The sequence below is a fragment of the Pseudochaenichthys georgianus genome, chromosome 12 (assembly GCF_902827115.2).
Source record: "Pseudochaenichthys georgianus chromosome 12, fPseGeo1.2, whole genome shotgun sequence".
In the NCBI taxonomy this organism is placed as follows: Eukaryota; Metazoa; Chordata; class Actinopteri; order Perciformes; family Channichthyidae; genus Pseudochaenichthys; species Pseudochaenichthys georgianus.
The window spans coordinates 19,471,138-19,494,402 of NC_047514.1; the positions used below are offsets into that span (position 1 = coordinate 19,471,138).

The 23,265-nt window shown below is 40.2% G+C and overlaps 1 protein-coding gene across 2 annotated transcripts in view; it reads right to left on the reverse strand.

The window, feature by feature from the left end:
- The window catches only part of arhgap24 (Rho GTPase activating protein 24), a 67,728-nt gene that overhangs the window by 39,844 nt on the left and 4,619 nt on the right, over positions 1 to 23,265 (reverse strand). Inside the window, exons 1-2 of one of the 2 annotated variants that reach the window (XM_034095854.2) lie at positions 13,002 to 13,135; positions 11,449 to 11,673 (exon numbers count right to left, since the gene is read on the reverse strand). In XM_034095854.2, coding sequence (XP_033951745.1) covers positions 11,449 to 11,658 — 210 coding nt within the window. In that variant the 5' untranslated portion in view covers positions 11,659 to 11,673; positions 13,002 to 13,135. Of the gene's footprint in view, positions 1 to 11,448; positions 11,674 to 13,001; positions 13,136 to 23,265 lie in introns of those variants that run through there. The other variant, XM_034095853.2, reaches the window with a different exon arrangement.

A 23,265-nucleotide genomic window follows, 5' to 3' on the forward strand; every position in this document is an offset into this window, starting at 1 on the left:
CCTCTCAGTGACCTTACTGTGGAGACTTTCTGTACTGTAGGTGAGAGAGGCGGGGGGGGGGGGGGGGGCAGATTTACAGCATGTGTCTGCACAAGAGACTGACACACTCACTGACTGGACCAGAGATTAGATATTTACCTCTAATATATCTGTACTCAGAAATAGTGTGTAATTTTTATATTTTATAACATTTTATCGGCAAAACTGTCAGTCTATACAGTAAGTTAAAAGTAATGTTGAATTGCTATATAATTCAACAAATCATTAGATGCAACCCTTAATAATTACATTCTAGGAGTTTTAAGACTATATATTTTAACTACATACACCACACGCTTAGCAATTTAGTAACTGCGCAGTAAATCACCTCAAGTACCTCCATGTGGTAATTCTATCGGAACACCAAAGAAGTTACTTAAACTGGGGAGTAACTATTATGCAGTTAATTATTCTTCACAGATAAAATGAGAAACTATAAACAAGGATTACAACACAACCAGCTGCAGGCTGAGCCATTATGCATTCAAACAGTGACTCTTTACTTGATGAACATTGTTACATCCGTGCCACAATGCAGCATCTGACAGTCATTAGAGTGCCCTTCATCTGGTTAACGCAGACAAGATGTGCATTGGTGACAGCAACAGCATTAAGGAGCCAAACACATTAACAGGATCTGAGGGGAGTCCGTTTCCTTCCTGCAGAGAGAGGGCTCTTTAATGAGCCATAACTGTGACAACCAGGACGTGGAAACCCTACCTGAGGCCCAGATGAAGCTCTTTAAAAGGGTTATAAAGATGGGACATGCTCACGATGGGAGGAATGAGTGTTTGATGTGGTTGTCCGCAAGGGAATCTGCTCAGCTTCAGTGTCATGGGATTAAAAACTTCTCTAAGAACTTCTTTTTTTTCTTCGAACACAGATCTTTTTGTCATGCACATTGTACTGGATCCAAGGAAACAAGAGATGACTTCAATGGTCCGTGTGTGGGTGAGATAGACTTAAAACATGTATGCCTTATGGGTTGTGTATATTATTAGAAAGAAGAAAAGGACCTGTGTAGTTGCTCGATATTCCGAAGCCACAAAACCACTGATTTTCCCTCCCCTCTGTTTCTAAGCCACAGCCACACTTTCCATACTGACATCCTCCCTGGTGGCCTGTTGTTTGCTGCAGACAAACCCCACCACAGACAGCGTCATATTTACAAAGCAAAGAGTAGCATGGCCCAACCCAGCATGGCAGGAGAACCCAATTTATGTTGGGGTTTTCTCTGCCATTTTAATAGTCGTTAACAAGGATGAGGTCATTTTTGGGAAACGGTGTAATGACATAAGCCCACTTATCTTTTGTTCTCAACCAAAAAGCTCTGCACACGCATGTGGGACAGAAGAGGCTCAGAGGAATCTGTTTGAGGGAAGCGACAGCAGGAAGCTCAGGTCCAAATCAAATCAAATTCAGTGTGTTTTCTCAGACTGCAAGCAAATACCATAATACTGATTGTATTGTGATTCAAGCACTTCCAGTTTTTTGACCACTGCAGCTATTACATCCAAATGTGACGTCCATTTTGGTCATAAACAAGACATGTTACCCCTGTGAACTTTCACATTTGTTTGGAGTTTATTGAGGGTGAGTGGAATGGAATGGTCATTGTTACTGCAGCCTTAGACATTTCATTAATTACCACTAGGTCAGATTGGCTTTCCAATAAAATAATAGGAATACTCAGTAGCAGCTTGTACACCATGACATATGCAATCCACTGTTTATATCTTTATATGTTCTGATGAGTCAATGGAAATCAATGGTGTCCTCTGCCCTTTAAAGAAGGTAGGGCTTTCTCATCCAGCCGACAGAGAACGGCTAACTTTGTGCTGAGAGGCTATTAAACAGTAGGTTTTTATTTATTTTTCCGCTGAAAACAGCTGCACCAGAAACTGATACTATCAGGACAGTGAGTATGAACCAAACCACTACAATTGTAGATAAGTAGCTCTACAGGATGAGTTACTTGTTTTTGAGCCTTCACATATCAGCAAGTAGTCATGTGACCTGGTGTTAATGAAAATAAAGATTCTAGACAATTTACGGATAAAAATACGCGACCATATTCTGTTCTGGTTCAGAGATAATATTAGTTTGTTGAATAATAATGATTTGGTTTGATGGTGAAGGAAAAAGGACATGTGGCACGAAAATGAAATACAGATCAATAAATTGTGGAGCAGAAATTGATTTCAGGCTTCAAACAGACAAATGCTCACACTGAAGTCAATTAAGCAGAAGTTATTGGTGCAACAGGTCATTTAAGTGCTCGTTAAACCTTGGCAAGTTGTTCAGCGGTCCCAATAATGACTGCTCTCCAGCCTCAGTGACCTTGCAGACAGGAAGTCAAACTCCCTGGGAGACCTGGAGACATTCTCTATATTTTTCTGAAAGCGTGTAAGTGCATACGTCTGTGTGTGTTTATTCTTTTCAATAGTCAAGTCTGTACTTTTGCCCTAAAGACCTGTCTATCCATGTGGCAAAGATTTACAAACGGTAGTTTTGCCCTTATCGCTCCACTGAGTCCATCAATCCAATACATGTCATCATTATTTCACAGTTATAAAACAGGTAGCTCTGTTCAAAAGAGTACAATACCCAGTGAACCCAAAGCAGCGCCTTCATAACACTCACTGAAATATTAATATGCCTGTCAAACGCAGGGTGGAAAAAAGTAAGCACTACATTAATCTTTATTTATCTGGTGGATCAACTGTGCGTGATTGATGTGGGATATTAGACATGACAAACCAAGAGGAGAGGATACTTCTTAAAAAATGACAAAACAAGGATGTATCTTTTAGACAAGACAAGTATGTGAAATGTTTGCTAAAATCAGTGAGAGGCAGCAAGGACTTTTTTTTAAAACAGTGACCAAAGAAGAATGAACAGGTACTGTAATGCACATTCGTTTCTATGTGTGTTTCTAATGTGAAATAGATGAATGATCATACTTAGGCTTTAATGCAGGCAGAATTTATGAAAAACACACCATTTCTGGCACCAAATACAACATTCTAACAAATAATGTGCAAAAAAAGCTGGGCGCTATAGGCAGACAACAAAGAAAAGCATGGTCTGACTCACAAAGCAAATCCATCAAAACACGACAAGATCTCTGAGACAGAATAAAACAACAAGACAGTACAGCGATGTATGTGCGAGCAGCTGGAAGACGCACAGTGTCCCGTCACGTCCAGCAGGAAAACCTGTCACTGCTGCTATTGTTGCTGCCAAAGCAATTTCTGTGAAATCTTGTAAAAAATAAAATGAAATACATTAAAGGATAAACAGTCCTCTTTAAAAAAAGTCAAACCTCAAGAGAAGAAGGTCAAAAATGTACTTTAAAAAAAAAAATGATGCCATAATGACCAAGTGGGACACATGGAGTCGGACTCAAATGTTAACAGGCTTCAAGCCAAAACATGAAATGAAACTGATGTCATATAGAATACTAAAAATGTCCTCTAATGATGCACTGCGTATCTGTCATAAGGATTCCTCTGCAGTGCAGAACGTCTCTTAATATCTTTATTTAACCTTATTAAATATATATATAAGCGATATCTATATTCAACTTATTAAATCTATATAATAAATGTTATGTAACCTTATTAAATCTATGTAAGGATTTTCTTTGTGTAACCTTATTAAAGTCTGAATGTATGCATTTAAGGTCAATATTAAACAAAACATGTGCAGATACAAAGTGCCATGTCATTGTAAGGCATATTGTTTCACACTGTATAATACTACATCATGCTGATGGTGAACAGTATTGAGTTGTACTAAAACATTTGTTGTGGTAAAGTTATCAAACATTTTGTAATAGACATAAGGTAACAATTAATGACAATTCAGTAGCAAGTGTGATATACTTGTATGTAAAGTACTGTGTAATTCTATAGACATACTGTATGTACATGGTCCTGTTTAAAAATCTAAGTTTCAAATGTTTCCTATGATTTTGTTTCATGGCTCTTTCAGCTGAACTCCAACTTTCAGAATATCTACACCTTTAAAAGTGGAGCACAGCTGCAGGAGGCACCATTGCTTAGCCTTGCAAAGTTCCTGCACATCTATTTTCCAGTTAAATTAGTTTGCAGCTAGTTCAGCTGGACCCTCTGTCACCGTAGAGTCCCACCTCTAAAACTAGAGCACAGCTGCACTTTCAGTCGAACGGAGAGAAACCACATTACTGTTCATTAGCTTTACTTCCACTGAAGGCGTGTCTCATGCTGTTTGTTTGACATCTCAAAGCAGACTGCCTGGGGTCTTAGATGATAAACACCCCCAGGACTTAAATATCACTGACTACCAGGAAAGAAAAAGTAGCTTAGAATAAAGCCTTGATGTACAGAATATCTTCTGGAGTGATAATATGATGACATTTAGTCCAGCTGAACCAAAGGAAATGCTGATTGACAGTGTGGATAGTATGACGAGGCTGCCTGCCATAGTATGATATATTTTGTGGGTTAATTTGAGTTGTATCTGTATTTTTCCTCAGAATACCTACAGGGATTTCAATGTGACCATTACTTTTTGAGATGCCTTGTCATTGACCAAAGTCTCAGTGGATATTCTACAGTACTGCCATACCAGTGTCTATATTACACACATGGTCAGTCATTGCTTACTGGACTTTTCAACCGCGATATCACACATTTGTTTGTCACCCAGCACGCTTGCATTCATTTTAGGTATATACATAGAGTGTGTGTTTATATGATCATCTTTCACATGTGCTTGATGTCCCCTTATTGGTAATTTAAGCTCTTCCCTTCCTGTTATCCGATTAAGCTTTCTCTAAAGATAATGATGTATAGTACCTTACTAAGACATGCTATACTAACCTCATGCACAGCTTTGATTTATAGTTCAGGTTCTTCACAGCAAACTGAAATAAAGACAGACGACAGAACTATAACAGAAAACGTTTGTGTTTCTGAAACCGGATTCTGCTCTCAGCTCTCCCTCCGGGGCGTATACGGGGACACAGTGGAATGGATTATATGGCGTGAACTGATACTTCTGATACACATTTTTGTCTGATAGGTCACTTATGTTGCTGACTTGGGACTGACTGAGCAGCGACCTGCCACACAGAATAAGAAGGATAGTTTTCATAATAGTACCTGAAAAATGTCTCTCTAAGCTTGTTCGCATTTGCTACAAAAACAATTGAGGGTGACAAAGCCAATTGAGGGTGACAAAGCCAATTGAGGGTGACAAAGCCAAAACAATTATCTAAAAAGTGCTGAATCAGGTCCTTTTAATCCATTAAAGGTGGGGTAGGTAAGTTTCAGAAACCGGCTCGAGATACACTTTTTGTTATATTCCATGGAATGCTCTTAACATCCCGATAGCAATGAATATCTGAAGTGCTTTGACAAAAAATCCATAAAAAAATGTCATCTGTGGAAACCGTGGTACTGTAAAAAGTACATCCAATTGGATTGCCGCCCTGTCTGTCAGCCTTCCATCTCGTGCACGCACAAATGTATCTCGTGCCCTCATTGGGCGTGCATCGCAGCAGTACTTCAATGACTCGCCAGCAACAGGCGGCCACTTTCACCAGTCTGCTGACGTCATGTGCGCGTTCATGTGTGTTGGAGGAGGTGCTCTGTAGGGAAGTCTGAAGGAAGGGGCGGATTCTTTTCGGCTGCGTACTTTCAAATTTTAGTGCACTCGAGCCGGTTTCTGAAACTTTTAATATTTAAAAAAAAAATACTTATTATACAGTAGTAAGTGGAAGTTAAATAATCCCAAAACTACAGACATTATCCAACCCAATACAAGTATATGCCGTTTGATAATACAGGGGCTTGTACATGTAACGGACATGGTCTTTTGCCCGGGGATACAAACTGAAGCCCCTTTTGTGTTTAGAATGTGATGTGCTTCGAGACCGCTCCTGCACCAGCTGCACACTCACTTCTTGTGAGGTAAGATGCTCCCCTGCACCTGCACATACCTAAAGTGTAAGCAGGCTACCACCAAAGGTATTGGGTACAGAGAACGTTTGAGAAAACTGTCTAGTGAGGGTTAATTGACTTTTCTGTCACTCAATACAGAGCTTATTCCACGTGTATTCCCCATGCAGGGAATGTCAGGGATAGTCTCCGTGTTTAGGGTGCATACTAGGAATACTGACAGCCAGCACTGTCTTAGATGTTATCCCATCTGTAATGTACCAAGCCTGCTGCAGAAAAGGACTCTGCCTAAATATTATTGTCTATCCAGAGTAATAATGTATGAGAAGATGCCTTATTTGACTTTAAGTATGAGTTGTGACCCAGACTCAATGTAACACCTAAATGTGACGTCTGTGTTTCGATTTGTAACCAGAAGATGATGTCAGCTGTACGTTTAGTGACGTAAACAAGAGGGTGTTTGGATAGTGTCCACATTATTGTCCACATTCCTCTGACATTCAAGTCAGATCACGCCTGGATGTGATGTGACTCACTGCTACCTTCACAACTTACAAGTACACATACAAATATACATTCTGCTACAGTTACATGGTACTGTTAAAGTCACAAGTTGTACCATCCTTTGGCAATTTCCACTGTGGCTACAGAGTAACTGCAGAAGCGAGGCTCAGACAAATGGTACAGTGTTAATGTTTCGCAAAACACAGTCTTGCAGAATGAATAATTACAGAGCTGCAATGGCATTTTATTTACTCCCGTTAAATGCCAAGGTCAAACAGTGTACGGCTAAAGCTCGGGAACAAAGTGTTATCAGTGCGTTATTGCACTGTTGCATTATTGATTTAATAAAATGTCTCATTAAACTACTTTTCTTTAGATCATGTTGTTTGGATTCACACACGTCGCCTTTGTGCTATAAATATTAATCGGCTAACGTAATATCATAATCAAACTTTAATAAGCCCTGCATTTCTAAATATATTATAATACAATTAAATTGGTCCAATGTATTCATTCACAACTGTCTCATTCATTCATGATGGTACCTCGTATACTTCACTGGAATATACGTAGTTACGATGCTAAGTGGTTTAAATTACAATAATCATACCATTTCACCCGCTGAATGAATTCTGTCTTTGTTAATGGCTCGGCCAGATGAAATCTGAGTGCATGTGTGTGTGTGAGAGAATGTGAGCGAGTACATGCATGCTTGTGCGTGCATACATCTCCATGGGCGAGTAAGGGCAGGCAGATGGCATGTTGACACTGAGCCCACACGTGCCGTACCCGGCGCATGCTTTTCAGTGACCCTTCACCTCTATCTGACTCCCATTCTTCAGATTCCACCAGTTGCTCAGAGAGGTTTGGCACGACTGTACGGGACACAACACGGTCCCTGTTTTGACAATAATAATATGCGCTATTTGTTATCTAGAAATATCAGAATTCCTCAAGGCACTTGTAATTCTCCTTTTGTGCCAGTTCATTACATTATATTTACTAAGCAGTATAAATGCACGAAAGAAGACGAATACTACCACCTACAATCAGATTCAAGTGGATCCTTATGTCTGGAGAGGCCATTACAAAACAATTAAAGTAAGCATTTCCCAATCGCTTGAAATGAAAGCAAATATATTCAATATTTGTTTATCGAATCATTAAACAACAATGAATTGTGTAAAATATGTTTCTAGTAGTGACACCAGTAGAGCTTATAACTTCTAGCTAAGTATCCTCAGCTCTATACAAGTTGAAAGCTTCTTTCAGCAACGTAACAGTTTTCTTTTAACCACTCTTAAAGATTGTTCACAGGAGCTGCAGGAAACAGTTTTCAACACAAAAGCAATACAAAAACAACTGCTCCAGCCAGCAGACAAACACATCTTGCAAATACCTAGTGGAGCATTTATCAGCTACATAGCCAGATAATTCCCTCAGGAGTTGGGAAACAACAACAAAATAGCTGAACAGAGATTGGACTTAGACTTATTTGCTTGTTGGTCGAAGTATAACTCATTGAAATATGAACTTGATTACAACTTTCTTCTGTCCGACTTCCACTACAATGTTTGATAACATTAAATATGTATCACCGGTCAGTCACACAGTCAGGTGTGCAGTTTTATTCAAAATATCTTTGGAAACAGCTCCAAATGACAAACATTTCTGCTTTACTGTGTAAAGACACCTGCATCAATTTAGAATCGGAGCAATGTATGTCAGCTATGGCCCAAAAAAATAATAATTGTGGACAGGGTAAAAAGGAACCAATTTAAAGTGTTGCCAGAAGAGGTTGCTTCAGGAAAATGTGGCCTTTGTGTTTAAATATGTGACTGTTCGTGTCTAATCAGTCTATGTTATGTTGGCGTCTGTTTCCCTAGGCAACAGTGAGGGGCAGATGTTCCTTCTCCCACTGAGGAAGCAGCAATTCATCTAATGTGACAGATAACAAATGGAGACTTCACAGCACGTGAGAGATTTAATTAATAGCTGATCTAAATATGTCCGCTTCTTTATGTAGTTCAGGACAGGGAGATTTAAGTTAAATTAGGGGATGTCTCTTGGTCTTCTGATCTTGAATGTCAGTATTAGACGCAAAAGGAACAACTTCATCTCTCCCTCCACTTTGCCCTACATGTGTCCTTTTTTCAGGACGTTGGAAACTCCAGACTAGTTATCTTGTATTCTGTTGCTGTGTCTTGTTAGGAGGTTGTTTGTGTGCCATGCTGTTCTGCTTTGGAGGTCACAAAGATTTAAGGGCATTGAACACTCTGCCTGACCTAGTTTTATTGAAACCTCCCATTCTGTGCCAAAAGTAGCAGCTCTAGGTGTCTGACATGTATGTTGGCTTTGTTTCAGAAGTAGGCAAGAAAAGACATGGAGTAGCTGAATGGATAAATAGAGATTCAAAGGTGATTTCCTGTCAGTGAATTTAAATTATAATGAAGAGCTGATCATCATTCCCACAGGATTTTCCCAGGCAAAATAACTAAGGCAAAACTGTAGACAGCTTAAGAACCAGAGCATCCCAGAAATAGCAGTAAACAGTATCTCCTCTCTGTATCTGGCCAGCGGCCCACCTTCAGGTCTGCTGCTGGTGTGGCTCGGCTGAGCTGAGCTGAGCTGAGCTGAGCTCACTGGGAAATCAGCCAGGCGACGTTGTGTGGGTCGAGGAGCAGATTGAAGATTTCAATTGTGCTAAATTCCCCTGTGGAAATTGTTTGGGTGGAAATAAATGTTTTTGTGGTCTTTTGTGGGGGGTTTTTGCGGACAAAGAACAAAGCCTCTGGTGTGAAACAGCTGGCCAGTTGAATTGCAAAAGGTTGACACACAACATGAAATAGCTGAGCAGTTAAATGTAAATCAGGAATGGAGAAATCAGGAAACAATCACCGATTAATAAAAACAGAGATCTGCAAATCTGCTCACTGACTCATGTCTATCAGCTGTCAGCCCTTAGCCAAGAATAAAATAATCATTTCTTGGCTGGAGCTTTATTTTGAATGGAGAAATATGAAAGTTGTATTCATCACTGTGTGCAAAAGTGAATAAGCTTTCATCGTTTCCCAAGATGATGAACTACTCCTTGAACATCACTAGTCATCTTTATTCCATTGTCTCTTCACACTCAATTCCAGCAAACTGATCACTGAACAGCTCTATAATAGCAGCCACACAAATCACTGAAACTGATATCTCTTCGTTGTGAGTTCAATATCACCAGTGAATAAAAGAATCCTTGTGAAATGATTATTTTTCACATGTCTATGGTTTGTCTTTTCTAATGAGAATCAAAAGTCTGTCTGCCTCTTTGTTCAGTCGGCACATGCTCAGTGTGAGCGGCTGCCCGGCTACAGTAACGTTAGGGACGGCCTTATTGTCTGCATCACTCCTTGTCTCTTCTTCTTTGAGGGTAGCTTTGTGTATTGGCTCTCAGCAGTTTACTTTGACATACAGTCAAACATTTAAAACAAGTCGGACGTGGTTATGTGTGATAGCATCTGCTCCGTAGACCCCCATGTGTCCATTGTTTCAGAAATATGGTAATTTGTGTTATGCTGACTAAATGCATGTGTTTCTAGATTCATTTCATGTGATCCTTTATACAACATGCATCACGTAGAGTCACCTTAAAACCAGCAGGAGCCATATAAAAAAAAACTACAAAGAGTAGCATTATTTCCAGTACTGAAGCCTAACTAATTGTGGCTGTTACTACTGCAATACAATGTTTTTATATCGCGTTTGTCAGGACCTTAAATGTCTATTATGTATCTCGCTTGACAAAATAAATATGAAACACACATTATTTCGTTTTGAGCTATATTTGTCCTAAAACAATCCCCTTTATTTTAACCTTAAAAAGACATGTTTCTCTCTGCGTTTTGATCTAATTGATCCATGGTGTACAGACTCTGTAATAGGATGGGGTGACATTGGCTGAAGACATAGTGGAGGATTATTTTACTCGCTATAAAGCACATGCGGGGGCCCCGACTATCTGTAATGGGATCTACAGTCTCAGGCTGAGTTTTGATTGATGGCTCACACAGATTATCTTGTAGCGTGAAGACATTTCAGATTCTATCTTTCAACGTATTTTGTTTCAGATGTTACATTTTTCAATCTGATGTCTTGAAATGTCCTTCGGTATCAATGCTTGTAATAATTGTTGCCTAATTATGGGACTTTCTGACTTACTAAATGTTAAACTAATTCAAATTAAAAACACATTTATAATGGACAAAGAGCTGTGTCCCTCATGTGTCTCGGTGTGCCAATGAACTAGCGTGCTTAACGTTTTTCCAAATCAATTAACCTGACTCATGCAGTGTTGACAAGTACAATTCTGATTCATTTTATTTTGATTAAATACAGGAGATATACGTCACGTAGCCTTTGAGTTATTGGTTTACCATTTACAATGTGCATTTCCATTGTTTTGTGATACGCCTCTTTGATAAGTCTGGGTAGATGGGTTCGTCACAAATTGGAGAACTCTTTGATTTACTGTAATAGTAGTATAAGGGTTGTGTATGTTAACCAAATAATTACCGAATATTTCTACCTGCAGCATGAACCTGTGATATGATCAGCTGTTCATACACAATGTCTAAAAGTTCATCATATTTTCTAAGACAACAAGTGAGTTGACTGCTGGAATCAATTCAATTTGCCAGCTTGATCAGCTTAGAGAGATTATAATTGTTTGTTGATTTAGCTTACAACTGTACATAGTTGTAGAGTAGACCAAACTCAATGACTGTTTTGTGTAATTCCATTTACTTAGTTCTGGTATTTGATAATGCACAATGGATTAATTTGAATACCTATTGTGTTAACACAAGTTCCAGCATGATTACATACTTGGCATCTAAGAGAGACAGCAGTCCATTTTGATGATATTATTTCAAAATCAGTTGTGTGTAGTCTTTCAGTTTGTTCACAGCCTTACCAGGGCCTTGGTCTCCTCCTCGTCTTTGTAATAGTGGAGCTGGTCCCCTCGCAGAACAAACCAGCGACTGTGCCAAGTCTTGACAAATCCTCCCTGCTTCCTGAGCCACCCACACCTGATGACACTGGGTCGTCCCTGCCGCTGGACCTCTGTGCCGGCCTGACCTCCACTGCGCTGGGGACTGCTGTGGGACACACACGGCTCGTCCATTGCAGCAATTCTAATCTGAAAAAAGGGAAAGAAAAGGGGCATTGTTATTTGCAGAAGCAGTTCCAAGCAGGCAAAGGGTGAACAAATGATGAACATTCTGCAACATACTATGAACAGATGCTGCAGAATTTATAAATGCTCTCTTTCAAAATGCAGTAACCTTCTAAAGTAAAACAAAAAATATTCTTCAAGATTTTAATCAAAAGACAAATGTACTATGTCATATGATTGGGGAGATTATGGTATAATAATCACCTCAGCCTGACAAAAATAAAATTATTTTCTTTAGGTAGTCTGTGGGTAATGCAAGCTTTTCAAATGTCGTTTTAGTTCTAACAAAATGCGACACCTCAAAACCTCTTCAAATAACACTTAAACTATTTGTGTGGCTCAATACCTCATGAGGTTCAAAATGTATTTTGTAAAAGAGTTGCTTATTTGCTGTGTCAATTGGGAACGTTACACAGAACTCCAGGCAGACAGAGTGTTGAGCGTTGAGTGAGGGCAAGGAGATGAGAGCAGAAGGGGAAGTGTGGGAGGAGGAATTCATGAACCAGATAACAAGAGCACAGGCCAAACCTCTAATCCCTTTTTATCAGCTTCTTGTGTCACCAACCTACACATGATGGCCCCCAGTCTCTCCCCTGCGTCTGTCTGTGTAACATTCTGTCTCAGTTTCTTTGAGCCTCAATGGTTTTTAGTTTTTCTTATGACAAAGCCCTTATTATTCAAGGAAGGAAATCTGATCTGGGGTCTCTGATGCATTGTACGTGTATGGTTATGTTCAGTTTGGGTTAAGAAACATTATAGATCATGACAAATATCTTATTTTTCCCCATTAAAGCGACATGGCTGTATGGACGGCAATATCTATCTGGCGGTTGCCTGGACAACCTTTAGATGTATTGCCATGACATTGTACTGACATTAACTGTCCCCAACAGGATGTATTGATAGCTATTTTCTGACGTTGTATCTACTAGCAGTATCAACAGGTTAACAGTAAAAGTTTTTCAACACTTTGATTAATGACCAAAGAGGCCCATCTGCAAAACTGAGGTTATTTGTGGAATTCTGCACTTTTAAGTACCCAGGCCCCTACATACTGTCACACGTGTTGACACATACACTCAGCATACAGGCCTGCAGACCTTTGCCTACAAAAACACAGGTGATGCTAATAACATTAATTACACCACGTATTGTGCACGCAGGCTCTGTTGCTAGCCTTAATTGAGCTCACGTGACCTCTATCAGCTGCACCTGTGCTTTTCATATGTTGAGAAGCCAAACATCTTTCACGGCGTTTAAAAAATAAAGGCACGTTAGGCTAATTTGCTCACCAAGGAAGGAGGCGCAGTCCATATTACTGCCGGTTAGCTGAGGCAACTCCTGGCAACAAGCCAAAAAAGTCCGTCTTTCATTGTTTTCCTGTTACAAAAACGGACTTATTTTCACCCGGTGAACACACCTGCACACCGCCCTCACAGCCTGGACCAAAGTGCAGCAGCTGGCCGGACAAAGGTAAGTGACGTTTTCCGGGGATTCGTTGGGATTGTTAATTAGAAACAAGCATGGACTGTACAGTACATGTATGACGTAACACAAACGGCGTCACTTGGTTTTGATTTTGTTAGCCAACCTTTTGTATCAGGCCTCATACATACCTAGTAGGTTTTAAGCACATTGGAGGAATACACTTTCCGGTGTTCCGGTTTAACTGGTTCCCCGATCAACTGGTTGACAGATGTGGAGGCGTGGCCTTCGACTGAAATACACATTTCGATCGCTTCTTCTGTCGTCTACATACATCTTTTGGTATATTTGGCTGGATAGGAACACTTTGATGCACATTCAGTACCAGTGTGTGAGGTTGTGGTTACGATGGCGATATCCGGACGCGAACAGCGAGGACTACAAAAAGAAAAACGAGTTGACATGGGCATGTCTGTTCAAAACATTGCGAGCTCCAATAAATCATTTAAACCAGCTATTGTTGGCAGACTTATTACTGAATATCGTTCTTAATGTGATGCCAAGTCCACCTGAGACCTGTGTACACCTTCAGACAGCCTCCAAGTGAAGCACACGTTGTTTACTCACAGTTTGAAAGCAGCGTGGAGAAGTCTTCAGCTGTGATCCGCTCGAATAAATCCTTAAAACCAGCTATTGTTGCCCGAATTATCACTGAATATCGTTCCTAATGTGATACCAAGTCCATCTGAGACATGTGTACACCTGCAGACAGCCTCCCAGTGAAGCGTACGTTGTTTACTCAGAGTTTGAAAGCAGCGTGGAGAAGTGTTCAGCTGTGTTAAACTGTGATCCTCTCAGGTAAACTGTGTTACATCTTCTGTGGCTATCTACCAGCGATCATGTTTAATATGAAAGACACACACATATACATCCCTTATAAAAACGGCATTCTGCAGCACTCATCCAGATAACATGTGACTGTTAACTCGTTTTGCAAAGATAGCAGCAGAAATGTCATTGCTGCATGTGCAGGGATATTTAGACTTTAAAATGCTGATGGGTCATTAATCTTGGTCTCGGCAAACAATATTAGGAATCGTCTATTCCAACTACATAATATTCAGTGTCCATCGACATGAAAATAACAAAAAAGTTCATGCTGGACTCAAACCCGAGTCCCAACAGCGAAAGTCACTCCAGCCCTGCACGTTATGAGTGCGCCACAGATCAACACGATACTTCTCAGAGAATCAAAAATAAAATAACAGTGTTCAAAACACTCACGTCAATTACATTACATGACATTGCATTTACCTGACACGTTTATCTAAAGCGACTTACAATAAGTGCATAAGACCAAGAAGATACAAACTTGAAGAAAACATAATCATAAAGTACATCAGGTTTCATAGAGCCAAAATATTTAAAGTGCTACTCAACTGGCTTTAGATAAGCCATTCCTTTATTAGTATATAAGTGCTTTGTTAATAATTCTAACGTCAATAAATCCTTTACAAACTATTCGTGTTGTCAGTCTTACATTTGTATCATATATCGTTATTAATATGATGTCGATTTGATACCCGTTTATACTTGTATAAACAAGGATATCTGATCTCGGTGGGTCTTAATGAGGCTTGATACAGACCTCAGTCAGTATACTATATTATAATATGTATATTATGGCTTAAAGTGTACATACATTCGCTCACATTATAAATGATGGTCGGGTTGCATTTTTCTGGAACTTTTTAACAAGGTTAATCTAAAATATTGTAGTGTGGTGGTTCAATATGTCGTGTTGATCCGTGGCGCACTCATAACGTGCAGGGCTGGAGTGACTTTCGCTGTTGGGACTCGGTTTGAGTCCAGCATGAACTTTTTTGTTATTTTCATGTCGATGGACACTGAATATTATGTAGTTGGAATAGAAGATTCCTAATATTGTTTGCCGAGACCAAGATTAATGACCCATCAGCATTTTAAAGTCTAAATATCCCTGCACATGCAGCAATGACATTTCTGCTGCTATCTTTGCAAAACGAGTTAACAGTCACATGTTATCTGGATGAGTGCTGCAGAATGCCGTTTTTATAAGGGATGTATATGTGTGTGTCTTTCATATTAAACATGATCGCTGGTAGATAGCCACAGAAGATGTAACACAGTTTAATCTGGGCGGATCCCATTTTCCCTGGGCGAATCACAGTTTCCCTGAGAGGGTCACAGTTTAACACAGCTGAAAACTTCTCCACGCTGCTTTCAAACTCTGAGTAAACAACGTACGCTTCACTGGGAGGCTGTCTGAAGGTGTACACATGTCTCAGATGGACTTGGTATCACATTAGGAACGATATTCAGTGATAATTCGGGCAACAATATCTGGTTTTAAGGATTTATTCGAGCGGATCACAGTTTAACACAGCTGAAGACTTCTCCACTCTGCTTTCAAACTGTGAGTAAACAACGTGTGCTTCACTTGGAGGCTGTCTGAAGGTGTACACAGGTCTCAGATGGACTTGGTATCACATTAAGAACGATATTCAGTAATAAGTCTGCCAACAATAGCTGGTTTAAATGATTTATTGGAGCTCGCAATGTTTTGAACAGACATGCCCATGTCAACTCGTTTTTCTTTTTGTAGTCCTCGCTGTTCGCGTCCGGATATCGCCATCGTAACCACAACCTCACACACTGGTACTGAATGTGCATCAAAGTGTTCCTATCCAGCCAAATATACCAAAAGATTTATGTAGACGACAGAAGAAGCGATCGAAATGTGTATTTCAGTCGAAGGCCACGCCCCCACATCTGTCAACCAGTTGATCGGGGAACCAGTTAAACCGGAACACCGGCCTCTCTGCCTTTTAGGGTCTATTATAACCCAAACTATGATATTTTCCTAAACCTAGCCAAGTAGCCTTGTTTTGTTGCCTAAAGCAGATTTTAGGCAAAATGCCCTTAAATTGTTTTGTTGTTGTTGCTGAGGCATGGACTCAAAAGCACTGTTATTGTACTGTGTGTCGCAGGTTAAGCTTGAAAAACTAGGCCCCTCTGGCCTGAGTGCGCTCATAGACACCACCCTTCACATTATTGTTTCCATACGCATAATAGATTGTTTTAACCTCATCATTCAGTGCTACTTGCGTAAAGTTTGCTGCTGTCAGCTCTAAGCAATGCCATGTTGTCAATGGCCCTAGCTGAGCGCTTGCCTTGGTGGAAGTCCAAACAGCCCACAGGTCCAGATGAGGACCAGATGCAGCCCAGCAGCGTTCCAGGCAGCACCAGAACAAGTGCAGCAGGCAGGCCCGGTTCCAGAACAAAATGACTCAGGGTGCATCTGAGATTCGAGAGGGTGCAGGGGTAAAGTGCTATTTTTATAAGTGGGAGGTGGGCCTAACACCTTCTAGGGGGGTCCTCACCTCCTCTTGGGGTCCAGGGGCATGCTCCCCCGGGAAGATTTTCTTTAAATATTGAAGTTAAAAGCATCAATCTGGTGCACTTTGAGAGCAACATGAAGAGATCTATGGATACATCTCAACACCCATATGAAACAGAACTGTACACAGATTTATTTTTTCTTTATGGATATTTTACAAATCACTCTCCTTTTTTAAACTGTATTCTTGTTTTACTGTCATAGTATTTCATTTTTAGTGAGTGAGTTACTCAGATGAGTACCAGGAGACAGCGGTTGGTACTCTGGTACAGTTGTGGTGAAGGCATCTGACTTACTTGAATCGAAATGTCTACATGCATAGCAGAAGATGGCATCTTTTTTACATGAATATTCCAGCCAATCTCTGTTTTGAAACCATGAGCTGCAAAATGAGCGCCTCACCCCACTGTACAGGCGAGTTGGGTACTTTTTTAAATATACCTGTGCAGGCTCTGTTTTGCTGAGGTCCTCTGGCACTTGAGGGCCGCCGACGGGTGGCGGTGTTTGGGGCAACGAAGACGGCTGCGGCTGCTCCGCCTCCGTGGGCGAGGCGGGCAAAGCCGGCGAGTCGGGCGGGAGGACGTTAGTGTCCACGACAGCGGCCGCGGGTAACGTAATGTCCCCATGATCTGAACTGTTATTACCTGCAGTAGATACTGCTGGCAATAAGAGCTGGTTGTTTTAACCATTTTCTGATGTCCATCATTGACTATATTCTTCTTATTATTGTTATTATTACTACAATTATTATTATTATTGCTATTATATATGTAATATTTTTCACTTTAGATTTATTTTTATTTTTTTCACTTTTCGTTTTTCAAATGAGGGTGCATAACGACTCAACTGAGGGTGTAATGCACCCTTATGCACCCCCGTAGAACCGGGCCTGGCAGCAGGGCTGCTGTTTTGTTTTCAAAAATGTCTCTGGTACCATGCACACAATCCCAGAAAGCATGCACTGTATGCATGAGCATGTATAAACACACTCTCTGCTCTAGTTTTTCACTTGTTTTGCAACATGGGGCCCAAATCCTACCTATTGCCTTTGTCCATCAATACATCATATTTGATCTACTTTTGTGCTGGATCTCTGAGGAGAAAAAAGTGGTCAGTCCCCTTATTTCAACAGCGGTGAAAGCTATTACCTGAGCTAGGGGAAAATGTTCATTTCGTAGGAACGGTTAATACTAATATTTGAAGGAATAACCTCTGTATCACTGCTGCCTCCGATAGACTTGTTACTTTTAGTTAAAACAATCTGTAAGTGTACGCACACAGCATAAATCACAGTCTAGGCTTGATGCACCATCTGTTGATGGAGTCACCTGCTGTGTTGCCAGGCTGGTGCTGCAGCCCCTTTACAACTTCATGCCTCCTGCACAGAGCCTAGTTAACAGCACTGCTGGGACTGACCTGCACTGCTACAGTGGGAAATGGTAAATTACTTATGGGTATCTCAATGTGTGACTAATAGCATAGAGTAGAAACACTGCTTAAAATGTGCATTACACTGTGGTCTATTCCCGAAGTAATAAATTGCTACACAGATATAAAAGGCATAACCATTACTACATCTATAAATCAACAGGCAAATGGAAAAATATAAGAAGAAAAGTTAGTGTTGGCCTATGTAGGAATGGGATGATGAATTGTAACATTTTAAAATACTCATTTTAATTGATCTTCCTTAAACCCGTTTGTGGGTTTATGCAGACATATCTTAACAGAATGATGTGTTAATAATGGACATAAAGTAATGGATCCTATATTTCATGAACCATATGGTCGAATAAAAAACTGCTTCGTCGTGAGCACTGGAAGATAGCAGTAGATTCTCAGTCACTGCTGCTAGAAAAAGCTGTTGACTCACAAAAAAATCTAAAAGAGGGAAATGATTACTTTCTCACTGACTCACTCCTCTTCTGACTTTTTGCTTAGTATACAGTTTAGACGCCAACACAACTACACAGCGTTCTTATGTATACGTTGTATTGCACAAAAGCTTGCTCATATGTTTGAAAAAACCTACAATAACACTGGGTTCTTAACCAGGCCAATGCTGGCAGACTGAATACCTTTCTTTAGGCTTATGAACAACCAACATCAGCAAGGGAAAAAGTATTTTATATGTAACCATTCATTTTTCACTTGTGAGCACAGTGTACTACAGATGATGCCAAATACAGTATGGTTCTAAGCACATCCATGATGTAACTGCAAAGTCTTTGCAAGAACACATCAGTCTACCTGGATGTTTTTATCCATTCAGCAGATTGAACCAGCCTCCCCGAAGTGCTTTCTGTGTCCCTGTGTCTGCAGGTGTCTCTGTTTGTGTGAACGTATTCTGTCTTTGCATGTGACAATGTTATCTTCCCCTTGACTCTCAAACACCAAAATAAGCAGTAAAATGAGATGTATAACTTGTATTCAATTCTTCTTTTTAAATTTGGTGATCACATGTTGATCTCTAGAATAATGAGTATGGCAGGATGATGAAGTGTTTCATTTCTAAAGCAGCAAGTGCTTTGCGTTACCATCTGCTCTTGTCTAGTAACACTTGACTTGATTATGTCTTGATTTGAGCTTAAGAATATCCCAGAACTTTCACCATACGAAGTCAGTGGGAAGAGACACCCTGACCTTCACTATAAAAAAAACAACAGCCGCTCAGCATACAGCACAGACAGTCAAACACACACATAAACACTTGCACATACCAGACCCACTCGAAAAGAAAACGTAAAGATAGTCACGAATCAGCCCCCTAAGGTTTTGTGGCACGCTCTGTCATTTCTTAGCAGGATGCCATACATACATGCATGGCCCTGTGGCAGATGAATAACAATGAATACATTCCACAAGTAAAAGGAAAAATGAATGGACCGCCTTTTCTTTGAAGGCTACACATCTTTCAATACGCCATTAGTGTTTGTCTCTATTTTGGCACAGGTATTGGTATTCTTTGTCCGTCTCTATCCTTCAATACAATTGATGCTGAGCCAGGCCATCTCGGGATCAGGGATGCCAGTTGTTGGTTTGTAAATATGCATCTGTCGACAAATTCATAAAATACAGCTACTGGATGTGTCTTTAGTGATGAAAGCTGTTCTCAGGGCAGCCGAGAGGGCTCTGAATTGCATATAAATCATTTACATTTGTCTCCTGCGATACAAACATTTGATGTAAGGTAATACTTGTGATGATAGACCTATGCTAATAAAAAAAGTTGTAAGTGCTGTTGCATTATACAGTTTAGGATAACACAGAATGTGGTTATATGCAAGCAGGAATTATTATTTTCCTCATGTGTAAATTATGTCAGAAGCACCATGTGTTGGCTACATCATGAATAACATTATACCACGCGCAAAGGAAATACGGCTATATAGAAGTTTAAACAAGAGAGGGAGCTTCATGAGATTGTAAAATCGCTGAAATGTAATAATGCAGACCTTATTGTCCATACAGGACTCTTCGCACAGCATGGGGAGGTTGCTCATTTGCACTGCTTGCACAGTGTGTTTGTTCCCCATATGAGATAGCTGAAGCCAGAGAGCCTGAACTACTGTTTGACACGGCTTTGTTTGAATTGAGCTTCTTTGGAGGAAAGGATATTGAGTCTGGCTCATCCTTTGGGGAATTAAAGATTTCTTTTGGGGGTAAAATACAACACCGTTTCCTAAATCATACGTTTTAGGCTGTAAAAAGAAGAGTATTCAATTCCCACAATTTAAACTTTATAGAGTGTGGCACATACTGTCAAAAGTGTTGGTGTCAGGTAGGGACAGTGACAGGAAATCTTCTAGCACCACAGGAAGTGGCCGGTCAAAACAGCCGCAAGGGAGCACTCTGTTGAGGAAAATGTGGACTCAATAAACTTGTATCTGCTGCTTTTCCCATCCTGTGCTTGCTATAAAGCATCACAGGCCGAAATGGTGCAATAGTTTTAGAGCAGGGGTGTCAAACTCAAGGATCGGGGGCCAAATCCGGCCCGCAACTTCATTTTATGTGGCCCTGCAAGAGCTTGCAAATAATATAATACGTTTATTATATGGTTACATGCCGTTTTACAGAAGCACGTTGCCAATAAACTACATGTCCCACAATGCATCTCATTTTGTGACATACACACTGAAGACACTTGCAATTATTTGCCCTAGACTTTTGCCTTCAGGCGTAGTTAATTATGAAGTTATTACCCTATCCAATAATAATCCAATGCAGAGGCAATAATATAATATAATACATTATTTTATATATATTATATATTTATATAGTCTTAAAGTTACAACTGGCCCTTTGAGTGCAACCATAATGCTAATGTGCCCGCTATGAAATTGAGTTCGACACCCCTGTTTTAGAGACATGTACCACATTTTGAGTAATCTTTGAAACAATTTCAGGCAATTAGTCGGTTAAAATGTTAGCTTTAGCTATCTAGCTAATTAGGCTACCATTAGCTACAAGAGTTGGTTGAAATCCCACCTGACTTTTTAATGCTGCTTGTTGACTTTGCTGCACTGTAATTGTGTAGTTTAATTAGGCTCTTAAATATACTCATAACATTTATTGTATATAAAGTTTCTGTATCTTTATTTTCATCATTACTTCTTGGTTTCGAAAAGACGATATGATGAGTAAGGGTTTTGCTATACAGGCCCATGCACACCTCTTTTACTTGTAGAAGTATCAAAAATGTGACTTAACTTTGCTAAATAAGAATTGGACATGGACTTATTTATATACATACTTTTCCCAGACATATAACTAATAGGTAATATACAATATGTTTTATAATTAAGGTCATTAATGATCGCATGATCGAACATCTCTTGGCTTAAACCTTAATGATACACTGATGAATAGCAGCCACTTTTGTAATCTTAACATGTGGCAGACAGTGCCATTACCATCTGTCTGTCTCCAGTTTTTGTACTTTCAGCAGCTGCTGTACTCCACATTTGCCTCAGTTCTTGCCAGTAAAGCTTATGCCAACTTTCCTGGGATTTAAAGGTCACTGGTGCATTAAGCAGAAAAGTCACTAAGGAGGGTCAAAACGGCACTGATTAAGTCTCGTTGACAATGTCTGGTGTACAGTATGTCTTCTGTTTTTCTTTCCTCTAGTACACTATCAGAAAGTTGCCAGTAGGATGTGATTGGTGGCCACATGATGTACCAACTGTTTTCTATATGCATGTTTGACAGCTGATTGAATCCACCTGGCTTTGACAAACTCTCTTTCTTCCCTTAGCAGCCATCTCTCTAAGGTTAATTCAGATAAAAGCCAATAGATTTGCCAAAGTCCATGCACACTTAATGGAAACGGTGGATCTCATTTGTGCATGATAAACTGCAAACACCAACAACCATGCTTCAGAGGTAACATTAACTTCCGATCACAGTTAGAGCTGTGAAACCTTTAAATATCCCTAAGCAACTGCCCCCTTCAAGTCTACACATTAGGGCCTCTGTGACCCATATGTGTTAAAGACAAATATAACCCGCTGCTACCAAAGTTGCTACCTCGAGAGCCGTCTGTGTCTGTTAGACTCCTGCTGAAAAGTTTACAGAGGTGAGAGTGGGTTTCTCTCTGCGCTGTAAGTGTGCTAATCTTTGCATAGGATGTGAAAGAGGAAGGGTTTCAGATCTGTCACAGATGGAAGAACTCGAAACCCTCGAAAAGAAAAAAACTTCATCCAATGCTTCATCCAACACACGCAGGTCTCTCATGGATGATTTAAAGCTGAAGGGGTGAGGTCACGATCTGAGAAGCTATCCTCCATTATTGGGTTGTGCTGTCTCTACCCACACAATTAACTGAGTCACAAAGAGGATGGATTAAAGCAGGATAAGAGGTAGCGAGGTTAGGGTGGGCGATATAATGTTTCTTGGAGACACATTTCCTTTTTGCTGCTGAAAAGCCAAGTTAACTCACTGGCTTTCGTGTATGAATCAATGTGATGAGTCACTTTCTATTTTGTCTACACACGCCATATGTGGCCCCCTTTTATAGTCTACATTGCAGCCCTTTTGGTATGATACACTCGCTACCCCATCACTAGCGTTGCCACCCCTCCCTCTCCATTTTCCTCCATGCCATGTGTCACAGTATGTCTGGGAAACAGAGCAGCAGCCTTATGAAAGAAATGAGGGTGAAGACTTTCAGTTTGGCCACTGACTCATTCTACATGTGTTTGACACAGCGCTAGAACGGAGTGAACGATACTGTTGATGGCTATCCTTTGTAACACAGCAATATGAATGGAGGGAGAAATAAGATACTCGAATAGCACCATAAGATCTGCGAAATGCCCTACCTTGCATTGCTAATGAAAGTAAAAAATAATGTGTCTGATCCACACCAAAATGTAATGGGTGTTTCATTTGACCTACGATTCAACCTTCCACCACACTTTGTGCACATTGCGCAAGTCGTTTTCCTATAATCCTTCAGAAGAGAACTGAAAATATAACCTCCTTGGGGGAGGTAACAAATACGTTCCCAAAGTTAGAGGGCGAATTGAAACTCACACCTGTGATCATAGTCATTTTCCCCAGAGATTGTTTGCGAGTGCAGTTTGCTGACTCGGCATCTTAACCTTCATAAATGTCACCACGATGGATTCTCTGGGCGAACTATCAGAAGTTGTTTGTCGTTTGACATCTTCACTCAAATAGATTGATACCAT